This window comes from Melanerpes formicivorus, unplaced genomic scaffold (genome assembly GCF_026170545.1).
Source record: "Melanerpes formicivorus ecotype bairdi unplaced genomic scaffold, bMelFor1.0.p_v2 SCAF_34, whole genome shotgun sequence".
NCBI lineage: Eukaryota > Metazoa > Chordata > Aves > Piciformes > Picidae > Melanerpes > Melanerpes formicivorus.
The window spans coordinates 1,892,172-1,912,786 of NW_027142386.1; the positions used below are offsets into that span (position 1 = coordinate 1,892,172).

Below are 20,615 nucleotides of genomic sequence, written 5' to 3' on the forward strand. Positions count from 1 at the left end.
TTGAGAGGAGAGATCAGAGGAATTCCTTGTGCGGAGCTGGCGCTGAGGGCAGAGTTCCCCAAATAACCAAGTGTGTGTGAGCCTGGCTGGGGAAGCTATTTGTGGTGAGCTGGAGCAAGGAGAAAGTGACCCTCGGTATCTGTGTGCTTAAAAATAACCCCTGAGCTCAGGCAGCCTGGCTGGGGCTGAGCTGGGGCTGCAGCTGGGAGGGCTGGAGCTGTGCCGGGGCTGAGCTGGGAGGGCTGGGGCTGAGCTGGGAGGGCTGGGGCTGTGCCGGGGCTGCGCTGGGAGGGCCAGGGCTGAGCTGGGAGGGCTGGGGCTGAGCTGGGAGGGCTGGGGCTGTGCTGGGAGGGCTGGGGCTGTGCTGGGAGGGCTGGGGCTGAGCTGGGGCTGTGCTGGGAGGGCTGGGGCTGAGCTGGGGCTGAGCTGGGAGGGCTGGGGCTGAGCTGGGGCTGTGCTGGGAGGGCTGGGGCTGAGCTGGGGCTGAGCTGGGGCTGTGCTGGGGCTGTGCTGGGAGGGCTGGGGCTGAGCTGGGGCTGAGCTGGGAGGGCCGGGGCTGAGCTGGGGCTGTGCTGGGAGGGCTGGGGCTGAGCTGGGGCTGTGCTGGGAGGGCTGGGGCTGAGCTGGGGCTGAGCTGGGAGGGCCGGGGCTGAGCTGGGGCTGTGCTGGGAGGGCTGGGGCTGTGCTGGGGCTGAGCTGGGAGGGCTGGGGCTGAGCTGGGGCTGTGCTGGGAGGGCTGGGGCTGAGCTGGGGCTGAGCTGGGGCTGTGCTGGGGCTGTGCTGGGAGGGCTGGGGCTGAGCTGGGGCTGAGCTGGGAGGGCCGGGGCTGCACTGGGGCTGCGCTGGGAGGGCTGGAGCTGAGCTGGGAGGGCTGGAGCTGCTGGCATGCTGCAGGGGCTGCAGCTGGCTCTGCCTCCTGCTCAGTGCTGGCCTGGTCCCCCTCGGTGCTCTTGGCTCAGGCAGGGCAGAACAACTGCTGGCCTGGGGGGAGTTACTCTGGAGAGACTGAGGGGAGACCTCCTCACTCTCTACAACTCCCTGAAAGGAGGCTGGAGCCAGGTGGGGGTTGGTCACAGTATCACCAAGGTTGGAAGAGACCTCAAAGCTCATCCAGTCCAACCTGTCACCACAGACCTCAGGACTAAACCATGGCACCAAGTGCCACATCCAATCCCCTCTTGAACACCTCCAGGGATGGGGACTCCACCACCTCCCTGGGCAGCACATCCCAATGGGCAATCACTCTCTCTGTGAAGAACTTTCTCCTCACCTCCAGCCTAAACTTCCCCTGGCACAGCTTGAGACTGTGTCCTCTTGTTCTGGTGCTGGTTGCTAGAGAAAAGAGGCCAACCCCCACCTGGCTACAACCACCTTTCAGGTAGCTGTAGAGAGCAATGAGGTCTGCCCTGAGCCTCCTCTTCTCCAGGCTGAGCAACCCCAGCTCCCTCAGCCTCTCCTCACAGGGCTGTGCTTGGTCTGTAGCTCTGCAGCTTCAGGAGTGCCAGTGTCCATGAGGAGAAGACCAAGAAGCCCCCAGTGCTCTGCAGTGAGCACTCTGGCTGTGTTCAGCAGGGCTGCTCATCGAAGGTCCCACTAGGGTTCAGGAACCTGCCCTGCTCTCAGAGCTGCAGGGTGTGTGACATGGGTGGCTGCAGCCCTCAGAGGCACAGATGCACAGAATGGGTTGGGTTGGAAGGGACCTGAAAGCTCATCCAGCTCCAACCCCCTGCCATGGCCTCATCCAGCCTGGCCTGGAACACCTCCAGGGAGGGGACAGCCACAGCCTCCCTGGGCAGCCTGTGCCAGGCTCTCCCCACCCTCACTCTCAAGGATTTCTTCCTCATCTCCACTCTCACTCTCTCCTCTCCCAGCTCAAAGCCATTGTCCCTCACCCTGTCACTCCCAGCCCTTGTCCCTTTCTGGCTTTCTTCTGGGCTCCCTTCAGGTCCTGGCAGGCTGCTCTGAGGTCTCCCTGGAGCCTTCTCTTCAGGCTGAACAGCCCCAGCTCTCTTGGAGATTTGTTTGTGTGGGAGGTGAAGCTGAGGTGCAGGCAGGTTCTCCTGCTGGGAGCTGCTCCTCCAGCACACAGCAGAGTGGGACAGTGGCTGTTGCAAGGGCTTCACCTTTGCATTCTGCTTTCTAAGCTGTCCAGGAGCTGAGCTCAGGCAGGTCCCATGCAGATGGGGCTGGTAGCAGCCATCCTCTGCTGGGCTGCAGCTCTGATGGAGGCCCCACAGCTGTGCAGAGTGAGTCACAGCTCCTCTCCTCCTCAGTCTCCCTCTCAGTGGCTGTTGGTTTCTCAATGATTTAATGGCTGTGGGTTTGGTGGTGGTGGGAATGCAGATGTTGTCCCCAGATAAGGCTTGAAGGTTTGTCTGTGGAGATGAAGGGCCATGGCCACACCTCCTGGTTTCAGAGGTGGAACAGGATCATTATAAAACCCCTTCATTTGACATTAATGAAGTTCTTTTTCTCCTCTGAGCTTTGGAAGGGCTTGGGGAGTGGGGAGGTGGTGGGAACAAAAGCCTGGGAAACTGATGGGGCTGTTGATACTGAAGTTAAGAGGCAGCTCCTCCACAGTAATTAAAGCTGAGTGACTCTTGCACCAGGCTGCTGTGGAAAGTCATCCTCTGCCTCTTGCAGGCTGTAGGGTAGGATGGCTGCAAAGGGAATCATCCTGAGTGGTGAATTCAGTGCTTCTCTAAGCCGGGGTGGGCTGCAGCTGCACAGATTGCATTGGGTTGGAAGGGACCCTCAGGAATCAGCTTGTCCAAGCCCCCTGCAGGCAGCAGGGACAGCTCCAGCTGGGGCAGGCTGCACAGGGCCCCATCCAGTCTGATCCTGAATGTCTGCAGGGACAGCCCTGGGCAGCCTGTTCCATGGTCTCCCCACCCTCACTGCCAACAATTTCTCCTTCATCTCCAGTCTCAGCCTCCCCTCTCCCAGCTCAAAGCCATCACCTCTCACCCTGGCACTCCCAGCCCTTGTCCCAAGTCCCTCCCCAGCTCTGCTGGAGCCCCTTCAGGTACTGGCAGGCTGCTCTAAGGTCTCCCCAGAGCCTTCCCTTCTCCAGGTTGAACAGCCCCAACACTCCCACCCTGATGGAGAGTTCAGGTAGCTGCCTCCTGACCTCTGTCTGTGATCATCCATCCTGAATGCTTAGCTTGCTGTGGCCTGAGGCAAATCACTTGATTTTCTTCCTCAGTTGTGTCAGGTGATGTCAGGCAGTGGCTGCTGTTTCTGCAGTGAGACAGGAGGAAATAGCAGGCATGGGGAGAAAGAATGAAGGAAGAAATGCCAGGACATGACTGAGAAGCTCACCTGGCTTGTTCAGGTGCCTCCTTGCAGTTTGCATTCCTACTGTCCTGAGGCACAGGCAGCCCCTGGAGGAATCTGTGATTACTGGAGATGTTTTATCTGGTGCTTTGGGTGCCTCTCTTGCCTCACTTGGACAGGAGGTGTATCTGGTGCTCTTCCTAAGGTGTAGCTTTCCCCACAGTGCTGGTAGGACCTGGTGTTCTGCTGCCTCTCCCACACAACCAGCCTGCAGCCTGCTGGGAGGTTTGATGCATTTTGTTGTTTGTAGAGCTGGGGCCCAGCAGGAGAGTGCTGGCTGTGCCCAGCTGCCAGGGCAGCAGGGTTTGGGTCACCTCAGCCTGCCCTGCAGAAGAGAAGGCTCTGGGGAGACCTTAGAGAAGCCTGCCAGTACCTGGAGGGGGCTACAAGAAGGCTGCAGAGGGACTGTTCCCAAAGGCCTGCAGGGACAGGACCAGGGGCAATGGCTTCAAACTAGAGCAGAGCAGCTTGAGATTGGATGTGAGGAACAAGTTCTGCACCAGGAGGCTGCTGGAACACTGCAACAGGTTGCCCAGGGAGGTGTCTGAGGCCTGGAGATGCTCAAGGTGAGGCTGGAGAGGGCTCTGATCTAGTGGAGGATGTCCCTGCTGAGTGCAGGGGGTTGGACTGGCTGAGCTTTGGAGGTCCCTTCCAGCCCAAACCATTCTCTGATTCCATGAGGCAAGTGCCAGACAGAGCCTGGGAAGGTCTTCAGCTTATGCTGTGCTGCTTTCCCAGTGCCCCTGGACACTGAGCTCATCTCTTCATGGTGGAGACTGGTTTGACAGTGGTGCTGCCTTCAGCCCAGGTTTCCCCAGCCTCAGCAGGGAAGCATCTCCAGGTTCCTGGCAGAGAAGTGTGGCAGAAGCAGCTGTGGTGTTGCAGGAAGTTCTTGGGGGGGTTTCTTCAGTTCCAGGAGGAGAGGTTTGGGTTTGCTCAAGGATCTGCTTGGCAGGATCCCACGGGAGTCTGTCCTGGCAGGCAGAGGGGCCCAGGCAGCAGGGTAGCCTTCCAGGACAGCCCCCTCCAGACCCAAATGTTGTCCACCCCAACAGGGTAGAATGCAAACAAAAATGGTAGGAGGCCAAGAGGGATGAGCATGGAAGCATGGCCTGAGCTCAGCCAGAGAGTGGGAGTGTCAGGAAGGTGGAAGTGGGGATGGTTGGCCAGGAGGAACATAGCAATGGTGCCTGAGTGTGGAAGAATGGAGGCAGGAAAGGCAGAGCTGAGCTGCAGTGAGGGCTGTGCAGGGCAGCCAGGAGGGCTCCTGTGCTGCAAGAGGAAGGATGAGACAGATTTGAGCTCTGAGTACCAATGGCCTGGTGATGCCTGAGGCACTCACTGCCTGTTTGGGCCTCGTGTTTAACGAGTTAAACCTGTCCTTGTGTTTTCCTGAGCAGAGCTGAGGAGCTGCAGGGCTGATGGAGGAAGAGGAGCTGTGTGATTGGTGTTCTGAGGTGGATGAGTGGCACCAGCCTGCAGCCTCTGCCCCGGGCCATAGCTGGCAGTCAGCTTGGGAGCCAAGCAGGCAGAGCAGGCTAGCAAGGAAGGAGCTGGCAAGAGGAGCAGAAGGTATGGCAGTTAGGAATTCCTTCATGGGGGGGAGGTAGGTAGGTGTGCACTGGGGAGCTAGGGAAGCAAGTTTGTCTGCTTGCTGGGCTTTGGTGTGCAGCTCCTGGGATTTGCTTGGGCCTTCTGTGGCACAGAGGGCTCCCAGGAGTGGGTGTGTATGGAAGTGCTGCCTTGGATCAGAGCAGCACATGAGCAGCCTGCACCAAAGCCTGGGGCAGGGTGAGAGTCAGGGAGGCAAGGCAGAGCAGCCCAGCTCTCAGGGGCTGGAAGGATCAGGCTCCCTAGTGGGGTGGAGAGCTGAATTCTGGAGTGAAGAATCAAGCTTCTGTTGGAGCAGCTGGGAAAGCTGTGGGGCTTCCACAGCAAGGAGTCATTTCCCCTCTGGCAGCACCCTGCTGCTGGTGCTGGTGCTGGTTAATCCAGGCCTGGGCAAACTGGCTGCACCAGGAGGCCTTCTGCAGGAGTCCTCTGCTGGCTCTGGCAGCAGTGATGCTGCAATTAGGCTAATGAGGCTTGGCAGACCTAAAGGGCTTGGCCTAGAGCCACTGTGGGGATGTTTGTGCCTGTGGCTTTGTCCACCCACAGACCTGGTAATCCCCCTGCAGACAATGGCTCATCTCTGGTGTGATCAAGAACTGGAGGCCTTTGGAGGCAGAGGAATGAGGAATGAGGTCACCTTGAACAGCACAGTTCTGAGCTTTCTAGAATCACAGCCTGGGCTGGGATGGAAGGGACCTTAAAGCTCATCTTGTCCAACCCCCCTGCCATGGACAGGGACATCTCCCAGTGCATCAGGTTGCCCAGAACCTCATCCAACCTGACCTGGGGTGGTTCCAGGGATGAGGTTATCCACAAGCTCTCTGGGCAACCTGCTGCAGTATCTCACCACCCTCACAATGGAGCCCTGATTGCTGCTGTCTGATCTGCATCTCCACTCTGGCTGTTCCAGACCGTTAGCCCTCCCCCTGGCACTGCACTCCCTGACCCACAGCCAGGATCCCAGCAGCCAGCAGGGAGAGCTGCAGGCAGAGCAGGGTGCCCTGAGCCCCAGGCAGCCTGACCTGCAGTGGTGCCAGGGATGGGGCAGCTCCCAGCTCTCTGGGCAGTGTGTTCCAGGGTTTCATCAACCACATCATGAACATTTCTCCCTTCTCTTCACTCTCAAGCTCCCTCTTTCAGTCCCAGACCATCCCCCCTTAGAACAGAGCGGAATGGAATGGAATGGAATGGAATGGAATGGAATGGAATGGAATGGAATGGAATGGAATGGAATGGAATGGAATGGAATGGAATGGAATGGAATTTCCAGGTTGGAAGAGACCTTTGGGATCATCGAATCCAACCTATCAAACCTTGTCCTGTCCCAACAGGCCCTGCTCCAAGCTCTGTCCCCAGCTTTCTGCTCAGCCCTTGAAGCACTGCAAGGCCACCAGAAGGTCTCCCTGGAGCCTTCTCCTCTCCAGGCTGCCCAAGCCCAACTCTCTCAGCCTGGCCTCCCAGCAGAGGGCTTCCAGCCCTGCCAGCACTGCTGTGGCCTCCTCTGGCCCTGCTCCACCAGGTCCCTGCCTGTGCTGAGGACTCCAGAGCTGCCCCAGCACTGCAGGGACATCACACACTTGGGCCTAGAAGAAGGATGGAGAGGGACTGTTCCCAAAGGCCTGCAGGGACAGGACTAGAGGCAATGGCTTCAAAGTAGAGCAGAGCAGATTGAGATTGGATGTGAGGAACAAGTTCTGCAGCAGGAGGCTGCTGGCACACTGCAGCAGGTTGTCCCCCCTGGGAGATGCTGCTCTGGCAGGGGCTTGGCCTGGATGGTCTCTGGGGGTCCCTTCCAGCCCCTACCATTCTGTGCCTCTCCTCCAGTGGCTGGTTTCAGACACTTGTTAGTCTCCTCTCTCCTTCACCACCCCCCTGCTGTCATGGATTCCCCTCTGTCAGTTCCCAGGGCTGTTCCTGTGGGCAGACATTGATCTAGGGCTCAGGAATGGGCTCTGCAAGCCAGGCAGCAGAGCAGCTCCTTGAGGCTGTAAGCAGCAGTCTCAACTTCTGGGTGAACATGCTTGGCTTTGAGCTGGGAGCCCAGGAGGAACCTTCCCAGCTCCATGCCAGGCTGCAGCCCAAACTGCTTTGGAAGGGAAACTCTCTCTGAATTTGGCCTGGAGGGCTTTGGGTGTAGTGGTGGTTCCTGCTCTGGGAGCCCTGCAGTGCTGCTCTGTGCTGTGGGGTGCAGATGCTGCAGGTCCCCCAGCAAGTTGGGGTGGTTCAGTCTGGTGAAGAGGAGGCTGAGGGAGACCTCCTTGCTCTCTACAGCTCCCTGAGGGGAGGCTGCAGTGAGCTGGGGGTTGGGTTCTGCTCCCTAGTCTGAGGTGATAGGAGAGGAAATGGCTGAAATTGTGCCAGGGGAGGCTTAGGTTGGAGAGGAGGAAAATTTCTTGCTGCCAGAGTGGTCAGGGATAGACACAGGCTGCCCAGGGAGGTGGTGGAGTCCCCATGCCTGGAGGTGTTCCAGAGCCCTGTGGCCATGGCACCTGGGGCCATGGTTTGGTGGCCCTGGTGAGGTTGGGTTGGTGTTGGACTGGGTGACCTTGGAGGCCTGTTCTAACCTAAACAGTTTTATGATTCCAAGTCCTGCTTTCCTTGGGGCAGCAATGTGCCCTTGTGGCCAGGAAGGCCAGGGGGCTCCTGGGGTGCATGAAGGTGGCCAGCAGGTCAAGGGAGAGGTTCTCCTGCCCCTCTGCTCTGCCCTGGTGAGATCACAGCTGCACTCCTGTGTCCAATTCTGGGCTCCCCAGTTCAAGAGGGACAGGGAACTACTGGAGAGAGTCCAGTGAAGGCCATGAGGATGCTGAAGGGACTGGAACATCTCTGATGGGGAAGGGCTGAGCACCCTGGGGCTGGTTAGCCTGGAGAGGAGAAGGCTGAGAGGGAATCTGATCAATGCCTACAAATATCTGCAGGGTGGCTGGCAGGAGGATGCAGCCAGGCTCTTCTCAGTGGTGCCCAGGGACAGCACAAGGGGCAAGGGGCACAAACTGGAACCCAGGAGGTTCCATCTGAACAGGAGGAGAAACTTTTTCATGTGAGGCTGCTGGAGGCCTGGAGCAGGCTGCCCAGGGAGGTTGTGGAGGCTTCCCTGGAGAGATTCCAACCCCACTTAGATGTGTTCCTGTGTGACCTGCCCTGGGTGACCCTGCTCTGGCAGGGGAATTGGGCTGGATGATCTCTGGAGGTCCCTTCCAAGCCCTGACACTCTGTGAGTGGCAGAGGGGTTCCTGCTTTGTGCACTTGAAATGCTCAGGGAGTTTGCATCCCCTTGGTCTCAGCTGCACAGGGCTGTGCAGTCAGCTTTGGCCCATGCTGGGCTGGCTGTGCATGCTCCAGGAGACAGGAGAGTCAGAGTGGAAGGAGCAGGGCCCTGCTGCAGTCAGATCCAGGGGCACATTGAGACAGGTGCCAAAGTGCCAATCCAGAGCAGCTGTGAGTCAGCTGCCAGCCTCAGAGTGCAGCAAGACAGCTCAGGTGGCCCAGCACAGGAACACCTGCACTGGAACTGCCTTCACAGGCAGCCCTCTGATTCATTTGAGAGTTGTTAGGCAACCTCCTCACAGAAAATGGGTCAGGCTCTGGGCTTCTCCTGCTGAGGAGCTTCATGCTGCTCAGACACTTACCTGAGATGCTTTGCCTTTTGTCTCCTGAGATGGCATCTCCCAGCTGCTGCTCTGCTTATCTCCATGGGCAGCTCATCCCAGACTTCCCTTTTCCTTCTTCTGTGTCCCTACAGAGCCTCTGGCTTCTGTTCAGAGCTTGTGTCTGGGTATTGTTTGGCCTGGAGCACCTCTGCTGTGAGGACAGGCTGAGGGAGCTGGGGTCTTTCAGCCTGGATGGTTTAGGTTGGAAGGGACCTTAAAGATCATCCAGTTCCACCCCCTGGTATGGGCAAGGAACCTTCCACCAGGCCAGGTTGCTCAAGGACTCATCCAGGCAGGAGGCAGCCACAGCCTCCCTGGGCAGCCTGGGCCAGAGTCTCACCACCCTGGTACAGAGGAACTTCTTCCTCAGCTCCAGTCTAGCCCTGCTCTGCCTCAGCTTCAAACCATTCCCCCTTGGCCTGGCTCTGGACACTCTCAGGAGGAGTCTCTCTGCAGCCTTCCTGCAGGATCCCTTCAGGTCCTGGCAGGCAGCTCTGAGGTCCCCCTGGAGTCTTCTCCTCTGCAGGCTGCACACCCCCAGCTCCCTCAGTCTGTGCTCCCAGCAGAGCTGCTCCAGCCCTGGGATCATCTTTGTGACCTCCTCTAGACTCATCCAGCAGCTCTGTGTCCTTCTCATGATGGAACCTGAAAAGTAGAGGAGTCTGAAACTGGAAGCTTTCTGCTCCCTCTTGCTGAGAGCAACACTTCTGTTCTGCCGAGTCCTGAAGCACTCAGCTGCCTTTTAGCCCTGGTTTAGTTCCTTACCAGGAGTCACCCAGCTCCTAACATCAGTCTGTAGCAGGTTATCAGCTCCTTGGGTGCTGCTGTGTTCCACACCTCTGCTGCTTGCCCAGCCAGCTGCCACCTCAGCAGGGCTGGAACCCTGCCCTGCTCCCGGGGCTTGTGCTGGCAGGTTTGCTGGGTGCCAGCCTGCCCTCAGTTTCTCCTCTCTCCCTTCCTTCCAGGATGGCAGGCTCCCTGTACCACTGGCTGTGGCAGCACGAGTTCTGGCTGCCTCCAGGCATCACCTGGGAGGACATGCAAGAGTCTGAAGACATCCAGTACCCTCAGCCCCGGGATCTGCTGCTCAGCATCCCCTTTGCGTTGCTCCTGGTGGGCGTGCGCCGTGCCTTTGAGAGGTGAGTGCCTCGGGGATGCTGGGGCTCCAGGGCTGCCACTTTGGGTCCAAAGCTGCCTCTCTGCCTGTGCCACACAAACTCCAGGTCACAGTCTGCTGGGGTGCATCTTTCAGCTCTTTCTTTCCAGTGCTGTGCAGCATTGCCTCCAGTTCTGGAGCCCCCAGCACAGGAAGGACCTGGAGCTGCTGGAGAGGGTCCAGAGGAGGCCACAGAGAGGATCAGAGGGCTGCAGAGTCTCCCCTGTGGGGCCAGGCTGAGAGAGTTGGGGCTGTTCAGCCTGGAGAAGAGAAGGCTGCAGGGAGACCTCAGAGCAGCCTTCCAGTAGCTGAAGGGCTCCAGGAGAGTTGGGGAGGGACTTGTGACAAGGGCTGGGAGTGCCAGGATGAGGAACAATGGCTTTGAGCTGGGAGAGGAGAGATTGAGACTGGAGATGAGGAAGAAATTGTTGAGAGTGAGGGTGGGGAGAGCCTGGCACAGGCTGCCCAGGGAGGCTGTGGCTGTCCCCTCCCTGGAGGTGTTGAAGGCCAGGCTGGATGAGGCTTGAGCAAGCTGTGCTGGTGGGAGGTGTCCCTGCCCATGGCAGGAGGTTGGATCTGGATGATCTTGAAGGTCCCTTCCACCCCAACCTGTGCTGTGATTCTGTGCATCTGTCCCCTGGCTGTAGCAGTGTCTGCACACAGAGCACAAGCCCTGCCCTCAAGCTCTCACCACAAGCAATGTGACTCCTTTCACTGCAGGAGGTCCTAGCTGTGGTCTCTGCTTGTGTTCCAGAAGGCAGAGTTGCTGCTCTGGGGCCTCCTGCACCTCACCTGCTGGTTCTGGGCTGAGGGCAGCAGCAATGATGTTCAGACTGCCCAAGGACAGCTGTCTGCTTTGTCTTGGGAGGTGATGAGCTGGGGTACTGCATCTGGCAAAGCCTGGAGAAGATGCATGGGACTGGGCTGGGCCATCTGAGGCCAGGATCAGCACCACACAGCCCCCCCAGCTCTGCTTCAGAGTCAGTGCCATGGAGAGGCCTTTGAGGCTGCTGCTGAAGGTGCCAGGCTCTTTTCAGTGGTGCCCAGTGACAGGACATGCACCAGTGGATCCAAGCTGGAACCCAGGAGGTTGAACTTCAGCCTGAGGAACATCTTTTCTGGTGCTGGAGCCCTGGAGCAGGCTGCCCAGAGAGGCTGAGGAGTCTCCTTCTGGGGAGACTTTGAAGCCCCACCTGGATGTGTTGCTGTGTGACCTGCCCTGGCAGGGGGTTGGACTCAATGATCTCCAGAGGTCCCCTCCAGCCCCTGACACTTTGTGATTCCTCTGAAGCCTGCTGCAGACTCTCCCACTGCTGGGCTGCCAAAATTTCTCCTCCTCTTCTCCTCTTGCTCCCAGAGCTGCTTTTGCTGCAGCTTTTTGCAGCCTCTGAGACACCATCCTGCAGGGCTGGCACAAGAAGCTGCTTCCCAACCATCAGTCAGGGTCTTTCTGGTCAGAGCCCCTGGGGTGCTTTGCACATCACCTCCCAGCAGAGACAGTGTGGGGCTGATGGCAAAGGTAGAGCTGGGTGGAGATCCTGCAGGCTTCACCAGCTCTGAGTTTCTCAGCAGCCCTGGTCCTTTATGCAGTGGGGTCTGCACCCAGCCATCTGCTGGTGGACAGCTGAGGTTTGCCACAGTGCCAGGCACTGTCCAGGCTGCAGGGCAGGTCCCCTGGCAGGGTTCTGGATGCTCTTCAAAGTGGTTCTCACTGGAGTCAGGCATCACTCTGCCCAGCTGTTCTCTGGGGAGGTGCTGGGTTGGAAGAGCTCAGTCAGAACCTGCAGTGCTTTGCAGTTTGGAAAGAGAGGAGAAGAGGCAGGAGAGGAAATGTTTCTCTCAGCCTTCTTTTGCACAAGTGGCTGCCCAGGGAGATGGAATCACTCTGTAGGCTGGCAGGGTCCTTCAGGTCCTCTGTGCTGCAAGGGCACTCAGGCTGGATCTCAGGAAGGAGTTCTTGGGTGTGAGGGTGATGAGAGACTGGAACAGGCTGCCCAGGGAGCTTGTGGATGCCTCCTCCTTGGGGGAGGTCAAGGCCAGGCTGGCTGAGGCTTTGAGCAGGGTGGGACAGTTTAGAGGGCAGGGGGTTGCAGTAGGTGAGCCCTGGTACAGGGGCTGGGAGTGCCAGGATGAGGGTGATGGCTTTGAGCTGGGAGAGGGGAGAGTGAGACTGGTGATGAGGAAGAGATTGTTGAGAGTGAGCGTGGGGAGAGCCTGGCACAGGCTGCCCAGGGAGGCTGTGGCTGCCTCCTCCCTGGAGGTGTCCCTGCCCGTGGCAGGGGGCTGGAACTGGATGATCTTTAAGGTCTCCTCCAACCTAAACCATTCAAGAAGCTGCAGTGCTTCAGAGCCCTCAGTGCTGGCTGGAGTTGGAAGCTTTTAGGGAACCCCCAGGAGTGATTAAGTCTTTGAATAAGGATTTGGTGATGATACAGAAGTGGAATCCAGATCTCTTCCTTGCAAAGAAGGTGGCTGGTGTGGATTCCATGAATCCTGCCCCTTCCTGAGGGCACAGCTGCCTTCCTTGCCCCTGCAGATGTGGCACCAAGGTGCTTGCAGGTCACTGCCAGAGCACAAGTGCTGCACTTCTCCTCCCTGCTGGTCTGCAGGATGTGGCTGGAGGCAGGCACTGCCAGGTGGTGACCAGGACTCACCTGCAGCATGAAGTGGGAGATCAGCTCCTGGGCCCTGCTCTGGCTCAGGCTGGCCAGTTCCAGGCTCCTCAGTACAAGACATGAACTGGAAGATGAAGAACCAAACTCTTCTCCATGGTGCTTAGAGCCAGGACCCAGGGCAGCAGCACAGACAGAAGCCACAGAGAATGGTTTGGGCTGGAAGGGACCTCCAAAGCTCAGCCAGTCCAGCCCCCTGCACTCAGCAGGGACATCCCCAGCTAGATCAGCTTGCCCAGAGCCCTGTCCAGCCTCACCTTGAGGATCTCCAGGCATGGAGCCTCAGACACCTCCCTGGGCAACCTGTTGCAGTGTTCCAGCAGCCTCCTGGTGCAGAACTTGTTCCTCACATCCAATCTCAATCTGCTCTGCCCTGGTTTGAAGCCATTGCCCCTGGTGCTGTCCCTGCAGGCCTTTGGGAACAGTCCCTCTGCAGCCTTCTTGTAGCCCCTTCAGGTGCTGGCAGGCTGCTCTAAGGTCTCCCTGGAGCCTTCTCTTCTCCAGGCTGAACCCCCCCAGCTCCCTCAGCCTGTCCTCATAGCAGAGCTGCTCCAACCCCCTGAGCATTCTCATGGCCTCCTCAGGACCCTCTCCATCAGCTCCAGGTCCTTCCTGTGCTGATGGATCCAGCCCTGCACACAGCCCTGCAGGTGAGGTCTCAGCAGAGCAAAGTGGCAGAGTCCCTGCTGCCCCCCAGGAGGAAGTTCTGCTGAGGTACAGAGGTCCTTAAAATGAGGCTCCAGGACACATCTCCTGCTCACAGGCACAAGCTGGAGGCATCAGAGTACAGGATTCCCAACTTCCAGTCCCCCTCTGCTGTCAGGCCTCCCCCAGCAGCCACCTGAGTGGCACAGGCTGGGAGCCCTGCTGGCTGCTCTCCAGCACTGCTTGCTCCACTTTCCCACCCTCCCCAGGACAAACTGGCTCCCAGCAGAGTTGCTTCACCACGTGTGAGCTGTTTCTGCTCCCCCAGAGCTGCACCCACAGCCTCCTGGGCACTCCCAGGCCCCACCCAGCCCCACATGTCCTCTTCCCACAGCCACCATCCCATCCACAGGATAACTGCTCTCAGTGTGCCCCAGCTCAGCCAGCAGGTACCAAGGAGAGGCCAATCCAGGCTCAGGGCTTGCATCTCCAAACCATGAAGCTGGAACCCACAGTGTGACTGTGGTGGGGGAGTGAGGGGCTGAGGAAAACCCTCTGAGCTTCTCCTGCCTCTGGAGTCCTGGCACACAGCAGTGCCATGGACATGTCACAGCACCTCTGAACTCCCCCAGCACAGCACCAGCAGCTCAGGGTGTGCCTGGAGAAGCAGCCTGCTCTCCATGCACAGATCCAGAAGGGTAGAAGCAGCTGAAGCCTCCAAAGTCAGCTTTGGGCACAAGCCTGAGAGATTCACAGAAGGGCTCTGAGAGATTCACAGAGGGGCTTGGCTTGGAAGGGATCTCAAAGATCATCCAGGTGGGATGTCTTAAAGACACCTCCCACCAGCCCAGGCTGCTCAAGGCCTCATCCAGCCTGGCCTTGAACACCTCCAGGGAAGGGACAGCCACAGCCTCCCTGGGCAGTGAGACTTTGGACAAGTCTCAGCATCCTTGTACCAAAGAACTCCTTCCTCATCTCCAGTCTCAGTCTCCCCTCTCCCAGCTCAAAGCTGTTGTCCCTTGATCTGGCACTCCCAAAGTCCCTCCCCAGCTCTCCTGTGGGTCCTCTTCAGACATTGAAATGCAGCTCTAAGGACTCCCTGGAGCCTTCCTGATCCCGTCAGGGAGGTTCTGCAGCCCTCTGATACAAATCTTTGTGGCCTCCTCTGGACCTGCTCCAGCAGCTCCATGTCCTTCTTGAGCTGGGGGCAACACACACTCATGTTAACTCAGGGACCAGAAGTAGAAAGTTACAAAGCCAAGGTCATGAGAAATCCCAAACACATCCTCTGGGTCTGCAACCACTGCAACTTGGTCACATTCTTTTAGGCTGAGGCAGCAGCACCATGCACAGAAGGTACAGGAGCCCCAGAGGACTTGATTCACCCTTCCCAGGGAGCAGAGGAAGCTTTCTTCTGCATCCACTTCTGAAGCCTCTGTTCCAGGAGGGATCTTGGAGGTGCTGGAAGGTATCCAGAGGAGGGCCATGAGGATGAGCAGAGGGCTGGAGCTGCTCTGCTGTGAGGACAGAGTGAGGGAGTTGGGGTTGTGCAGGCTGGAGAGGAGAAGGCTTTGAGGAGACCTCATTGTGGCCTTCCAGAATCTGCAGGGGGCTGCAAGAAAGCTGGGGAGGAACTTGTGAGGCTGTCAGGGAGTGACAGGTCTGGGGGGGATGGAGCAAAACTGGAAGTGGGGAGATTCAGATTGGATGTTAGGAAGAAGCTCTCAGTGTGCACTTGCAGCCCACAAAGCCAATCAGATCCTGGGCTGCAGCAGGAGAAGTGTGGCCAGCAGGGCAAGGGAGGTGATCCTCCCCCTCTGCTCAGCTCTGGGGAGACCCCACCTGGAGTACTGTGTCCAGTTCTGGAGCCCCTATTACAAGAGGGATGTGGAGGTGCTGGAAGGTGTCCAGAGAAGGGCCACAAGGATGATCAGAGGGCTGGAGCACCTCTCCTATGAGGACAGACTGAAGGAGTTGGGGCTGTTCAGTCTGTAGAAGAGAAGGCTCTGAGGTGACCTCATTGTGGCCTTCCAGGATCTGAAGGGGGCTACAGGAAGGCTGGGGAAGGACTTCTCAGGATCTCAGGTAGTGATAGGACTAGGGGGAATGGAATGAAGCTGGAGGTGGGGAGATTCAGGCTGGATGTGAGGAGGAAGTTCTTCCCCATGAGAGTGGTGAAGCCCTGGAATGGGTTGTCCAGGGAGGTGGTCGAGGCCCCGTCCCTGGGGGTGTTTAAGCCCAGGCTGGATGAGGCTCTGTCCAGCCTGATCTAGTGTGGGGTGTCCCTGTCCATGGCAGGGGGGTTGGAACTAGATGATCCTTGTGGTCCCTTCCAACCCTGAATGAAACTACGAAACTATAAGTTGTTCCCCAGGAGGGTGGTGAGAGCCTGGCACAGGCTGCCCAGGGAGGTGGTGGAAGCCTCAGCCCTGGAGGTGTTTGCAGCCAGGCTGGAGGTGGCTGTGAGCAACCTGCTGTGGTGTGAGGTGTCCCTGCCCATGGCAGAGGGGTGGAACTGGCTGAGCCTTGAGGTCCCTTCCAGCCCTGACAGCTCTGTGATTCTTCTCCAGAATGAGCTGGAGGTGAAACAGCAGTGCCTGAGAGAGCTCCATGTGCAAGAAAGGGCTGCAGAGGGCTGGGACAAACAAGCAGCCAGCTCAGAACTGCTGAAATTGGCATTTGAGGGCAGATAGTGGCATGATTACAGGCTTCCTGGCTTGAGATATTATCTTTTTGTTAAGGGTGTGGCCAGAAGCTTTTATTAATGAAGTTTGTGAATCCAAACAGCTTTCAAATGAATGAGGAGAAGCAGGGCTGAGGAAGCCCTGCCAGCTGAGGCAGCACTTGCATGGGGAAGGGGAAAGAAAAGCCTCACTTATCTGCCCATCAGCATCTTGAATCAGATGCAAAAGATACTGGGATGGAGTGAGGGTGCCGTGGCAGGAGGAGGAGGAACAAAGGGACTGCCCCAGGATGTTGAAAGGGCTCTCTGGAGAACACCCAGCACCCCTCTGCTGCTCAAACAGGCTCAGCTCCAGCAGGCTGTGAGGGGATGTGTCAGACCTGGGGGGGCTGGTCGGTGGTAGGCTGAACATGAGCCTGCAGTGTGCCCAGGCAGCCAAGAAGGCCAATGGCATCCTGGCCTGCATCAGGAACAGTGTGGCCAGGAGCAGGGAGCTCATCCTGCCCTGTGCTCAGCACTGGTTAGGCCACACCTTGAGTCCTGTGTCCAGTTCTGGGCCCCTCAGTTTAGGAAGGAGGTTGACTTGCTGGAAGGTGTCCAGAGAAGGGCAACAAAGCTGGGGAGGGGTCTGGAGCACAGCCCTGGGAGGAGAGGCTGAGGGAGCTGGGGTTGCTTAGCCTGGAGAAGAGGAGGCTCAGGGGAGACCTCATTGCTCTCTGCAACTCCCTGAAGGGAGGTTGTAGCCAGGTGGGGGTTGGTCTCTTCTCCCAGGCAACCAGCACCAGAACAAGAGGACACAGCCTCAAGCTGTGCCAGGGGAGGTTTAGGTTAGATGTTAGGAAGAAGTTCTACGCAGAGAGAGTGATTGCCCATTGGAATGGGCTGCCTGGGGAGGTGGTGGAGTCCCCATCACTGGAGGTGTTCAGGAGGAGACTTGATGGGGTGCTTGGTGCCATGGGTTAGTTGATTAGGTGGTGTTGGATTGGTTGATGGGTTGGACATGATGATCTTGAAGGTCTCTTCCAACCTGGTCTATTCCATTCCATTCCATTCCATTCCATTCCATTCCATTCCATTCCATTCCATTGGGTTTGCAGTATCTCCAGAGGGAGACTCCACTCCCCCCCTGTTCCAATGTACCTGGAATGTTGCAGGGTGGATACCTGGAATGCTCTGTCCAGTTATGAGCTCTGCAGTTCGAGAATCACAGAATCAAGAAGGTTGGAAAAGACCTCAGAGATCATCAAGTCCAACCTGTCAGCCAGCACCTCATGACAGGGAACTCCTGGGGAGAGTCCACTGGAGGCTGTGAGGATGCTGAAGGGACTGGAATCTGGTGAGGAAAGGCTGAGAGCCCTGGAGCTGGTTAGCCTGGAGAGGAGAAGGCTGAGAGGGGATCTGATCAATAGCTGTAAATACCTGAGGGGTGGGGAGCAAGAAGGTGTCCAGTAACAGGAGAAGGTACAAGGGCTGAAGCTGGAAGCCAGGAGCTTCCATCTGGACAGGAGGAGAAACTTCTTTGGTGTGAGGCTGCTGGAGGCCTGGAGCAGGCTGCCCAGGGAGGTTGTGGAGTCTCCTGCTCTGGAGACTTCCAAGCCCCACCTGGATGTGTTCCTGTGTGAGCTGCCCTGGGTGACCCTGCTCTGGCAGGGGGCTGGGACTGGATGATCTCCAGAGGCCCCTTCCAACCCCAACCAATCTGTGATGCTCTGACTTGAGCACCTGCACAGCAAAGAAAGTGTTTTCCTGTGCTCAATGAAGCATCACATGCTTGGGAAAGAGAGCTGCAGAGAGACTGTTCCCAAAGGCCTGCAGGGACAGCACCAGGGGCAATGGCTTCAGACTAGAGCAGAGCAGATTGAGATTGGATGTGAGGAACAAGTTCTGCACCAGGAGGCTGCTGGAACACTGCAACAGGTTGCCCAGGGAGGTGGCTGAGGCTCCATGCCTGGAGATCCTCAAGGTGAGGCTGGACAGGGCTCTGGGCAAGCTGATCTGGTGAAGGATGTTGGAGTGGATGAGCTTTGGAGCTCCCTTCCAGCCCAAACCATTCTGTGATTCATTTTGTGCAGAGACTTTTGTGGTTGATCAAGAACCAGGAAGGGTCTGAAACCTCCTTCCTGTTAGGTCCTGCAGGCAGGGAAGATGTGCAGGGATGTGGGACAGGTTGCAGTGGTTCATGGAATGGCTCAGCTGGGACAGCAGCACTGTGGGGACTTGGGAGCCTCTGTCAGACAGCAGGCTTTAGCCCTGGTGTGAGGCATTCTCCTGTAGACAAGGAAAGGGTAGCACAGGGCCAGCCCTCAGGCAGGGGAAAGCCTGAGGCTGAAGGAGATGGTGGAGTTCATAGAGTCATAGAATGGTTTGAATTAGAAGGGACCTCAAAGCTCATCCAGCTCCAAGCCCCTGCCATGGGCAGGGACACCTCCCACCAGCTCAGGCTGCTCAGGGCCTCATCCAGCCTGGCCTTGAACACCTCCAGGCAGGAGGGGACAGCCACAGCCTCCCTGGGCAGCCTGTGCCAAGCCCTGACCACTCTGGCAGCAAAGAAATTCTTCCTTATCTCCAACCTAAGCCTCTCCTGGCACAACTTCAGGCCATTTCCTTTCCTCCTATCTCCTGATCCTAGGGAGCAGAGCCCAACCCCAACCTCCCTGCAGCCTCCTCTCAGGAGCTGCAGAGAGCAATGAGGTCTCCCTCAGCCTCCTCTTCTCCACACTAACCACCCCCAGCTGCTCCTCCCCAGCCCTCTTCTCCAGACCCTTCCCCAGCTTGGTTGCCCTTCTCCAGACCTGCTCCAGCCTCTCAATGTCCTTCCAAACTGCAGCCTCAGCAGTGCCTTCTTGGCTGGCTCCTGAGCAAAATGCCTTTGTGTGTCCTTCCCTCTGTGAGCTGCAAGGGGAGAGGAGCTCACTGGTGGAAGAAGTCAGCTTGAGATGAGAATCATCTCCCTGACTGTGCCTTGCCTAGCTGGGGAGAGTGGTGGAGTTCAGTCCTCAGCCTCCTGTCTTCCAGAGATCTGATAAGCTGCCATGATGAGAGCATCCCTGCAGCTGAGGAGGTGTCTGTGATGTTGCAATCAGGACAATCATCACCCTCCCAGTGTTGGTGCTTGGAGGAAGATTGAGCTGAAACCTGAGTCAGAGCAGACATCCAACTTGTACCAACCTTCCTGGGGAGGGAGTTGATCCTTTGATTTCCCAATGATGTTCATAAAAGTAGGATTGGTCCCAGCCCTCATGGTTCAACTCAGGACCTCAGCAACAAACTGGGATTAATTACAGCCTGCCTTCAGCAGCTCCCCTCTCTGATAGGAAGGTTTTTCTGCCATGGCCATGACAAACCAGCAGGCAAGAGGCAGAAGTCAGGAGTTAAACAGAACAGGGGAACTGAAAGAGTTGTCCATTAAAAGCCTTTCTGGCAGGAGGCCTGAGCCCTGGCAAAGACATTGCCTGGGCTTCTCCTGTGCCTGCAGAACTTCAGAGCTTTCAGTGCCTGGTGTGGACTGGAAAGAAGCTGCAGTGAGGTTCTTCCTCAACCACAAGGCTTGGTTGCATAGCATCATAGAATTGGTTGGGTTGAAAAAGCCTTCTGAGATCACCCAGTCCAGCACCAACCCAGCCCCACCATGGTCCCCAAACCATGGCCCCAGGTGCCATGGCCACAGGGTTCTGGGACACCTCCAGGCATGGGGACTCCACCACCTCCCTGAGCAGCCTCTGCCAGGCCCTCACCACGCTGGCAGCAAAGCAATTGTTCCTTCTCTCCAACCTAACCCTCCCCTGGCACATTTCAGGCCATTTCATCTCCTTCTATCTCCTGATGCTAGGGAGCAGAGCCCAACCCCCAGCTCCCTGCATCCTTCTCTCAGGAGCTGCAGAGAGCAATGAGGTCTCCACTCAGCATCCTCCACACTAACCATCCCCAACTCCCTCAGCTGCTCCTCCCCAGCCCTGTTCTCCAGGCTTGGTTGCCCTTCTCTGGCCCTGCTGCAGCCTCTCAATGTCCTTCTTGGAGTGAGGGCCCAAAGCTGAACCCAGGATGGCAAGAAAAACGAAAGCTAAGGGGAGTGAGGCAGGGATGAGAGAAGCTTTCTGTGTGCCTGGCAGGGATGGGAATGGTTCCATCAGTGCTGCACAGCTCCACCATGTGATGGCAAATCTTGGGGAGAAGCTGGCAGAGGAAGAAGTTGATGAAATGATTGGGGAAGCAGAGAGTGGTGGTGGTGAAGTGTGAGGAGTTTGTACAGTGATGACAGTGGAGACCTTGTACAGAAGGTGTGAGGTTCCCTGTACCAAGTCTGTCTCTAACTCCTCTGTGGAAGGGTTTTCCCTTGCTGTCAAAAGCATATGCATGTGTGGTAAGTAGAAGGCCATTCCTCCATGGTTTCTTTCTCCTTCTGATTCTCAGTGAGGCTCAGCAAGGATGAGTGCAGAGTCCTGCAGCTGGGCAGGAGGAATACACTGCAGCAGGACAGGCTGGGAGGGGATCTGCTGGGGAGCAGCCCTGGGGAGAAGGACCTGGGAGTGCTGGTGGGCATCAAGTTCTGCATGGGACCCTGCTCTGCTCTGGGCTGGCCTGGACCTTTACCTTTTCTCTTGCAGAACCATAGCCCTGCCCCTCAGTGCCAAACTGGGAGTGAAAGACAAGCAGAAACCAAAAGTTCAGCCCAACCCTGTGCTGGAAACCTTCTACAGCAGGTGCTGCAAGCACCCCAAAGAGGTGAGTGCCTCCTGCCTTTGCTCTCCTCCAGAGCAGCCTTTGTGTCCCTACTCAAAGGACACCACCTTTGGGATCCTGAAGTTTGCCAATGCCACTTGTGCTGAAAGCACCAAAGCAGCAGGAACCAGCACAGCAGTGGG

The 20,615-nt window shown here is 57.5% G+C and overlaps 1 protein-coding gene across 2 annotated transcripts in view; it reads left to right on the top strand.

Moving 5' to 3' along the window:
- Positions 1-20,615, top strand: part of LOC137450126 (ceramide synthase 4-like) — a 46,322-nt gene that overhangs the window by 10,444 nt on the left and 15,263 nt on the right. For both annotated transcript variants that reach the window (XM_068156347.1, XM_068156346.1), the window contains 2 exons: positions 9,563-9,736; positions 20,358-20,475. In XM_068156347.1, the coding sequence (XP_068012448.1) occupies positions 9,563-9,736; positions 20,358-20,475 (292 nt within the window). The remainder of the gene's footprint in view (positions 1-9,562; positions 9,737-20,357; positions 20,476-20,615) is intronic.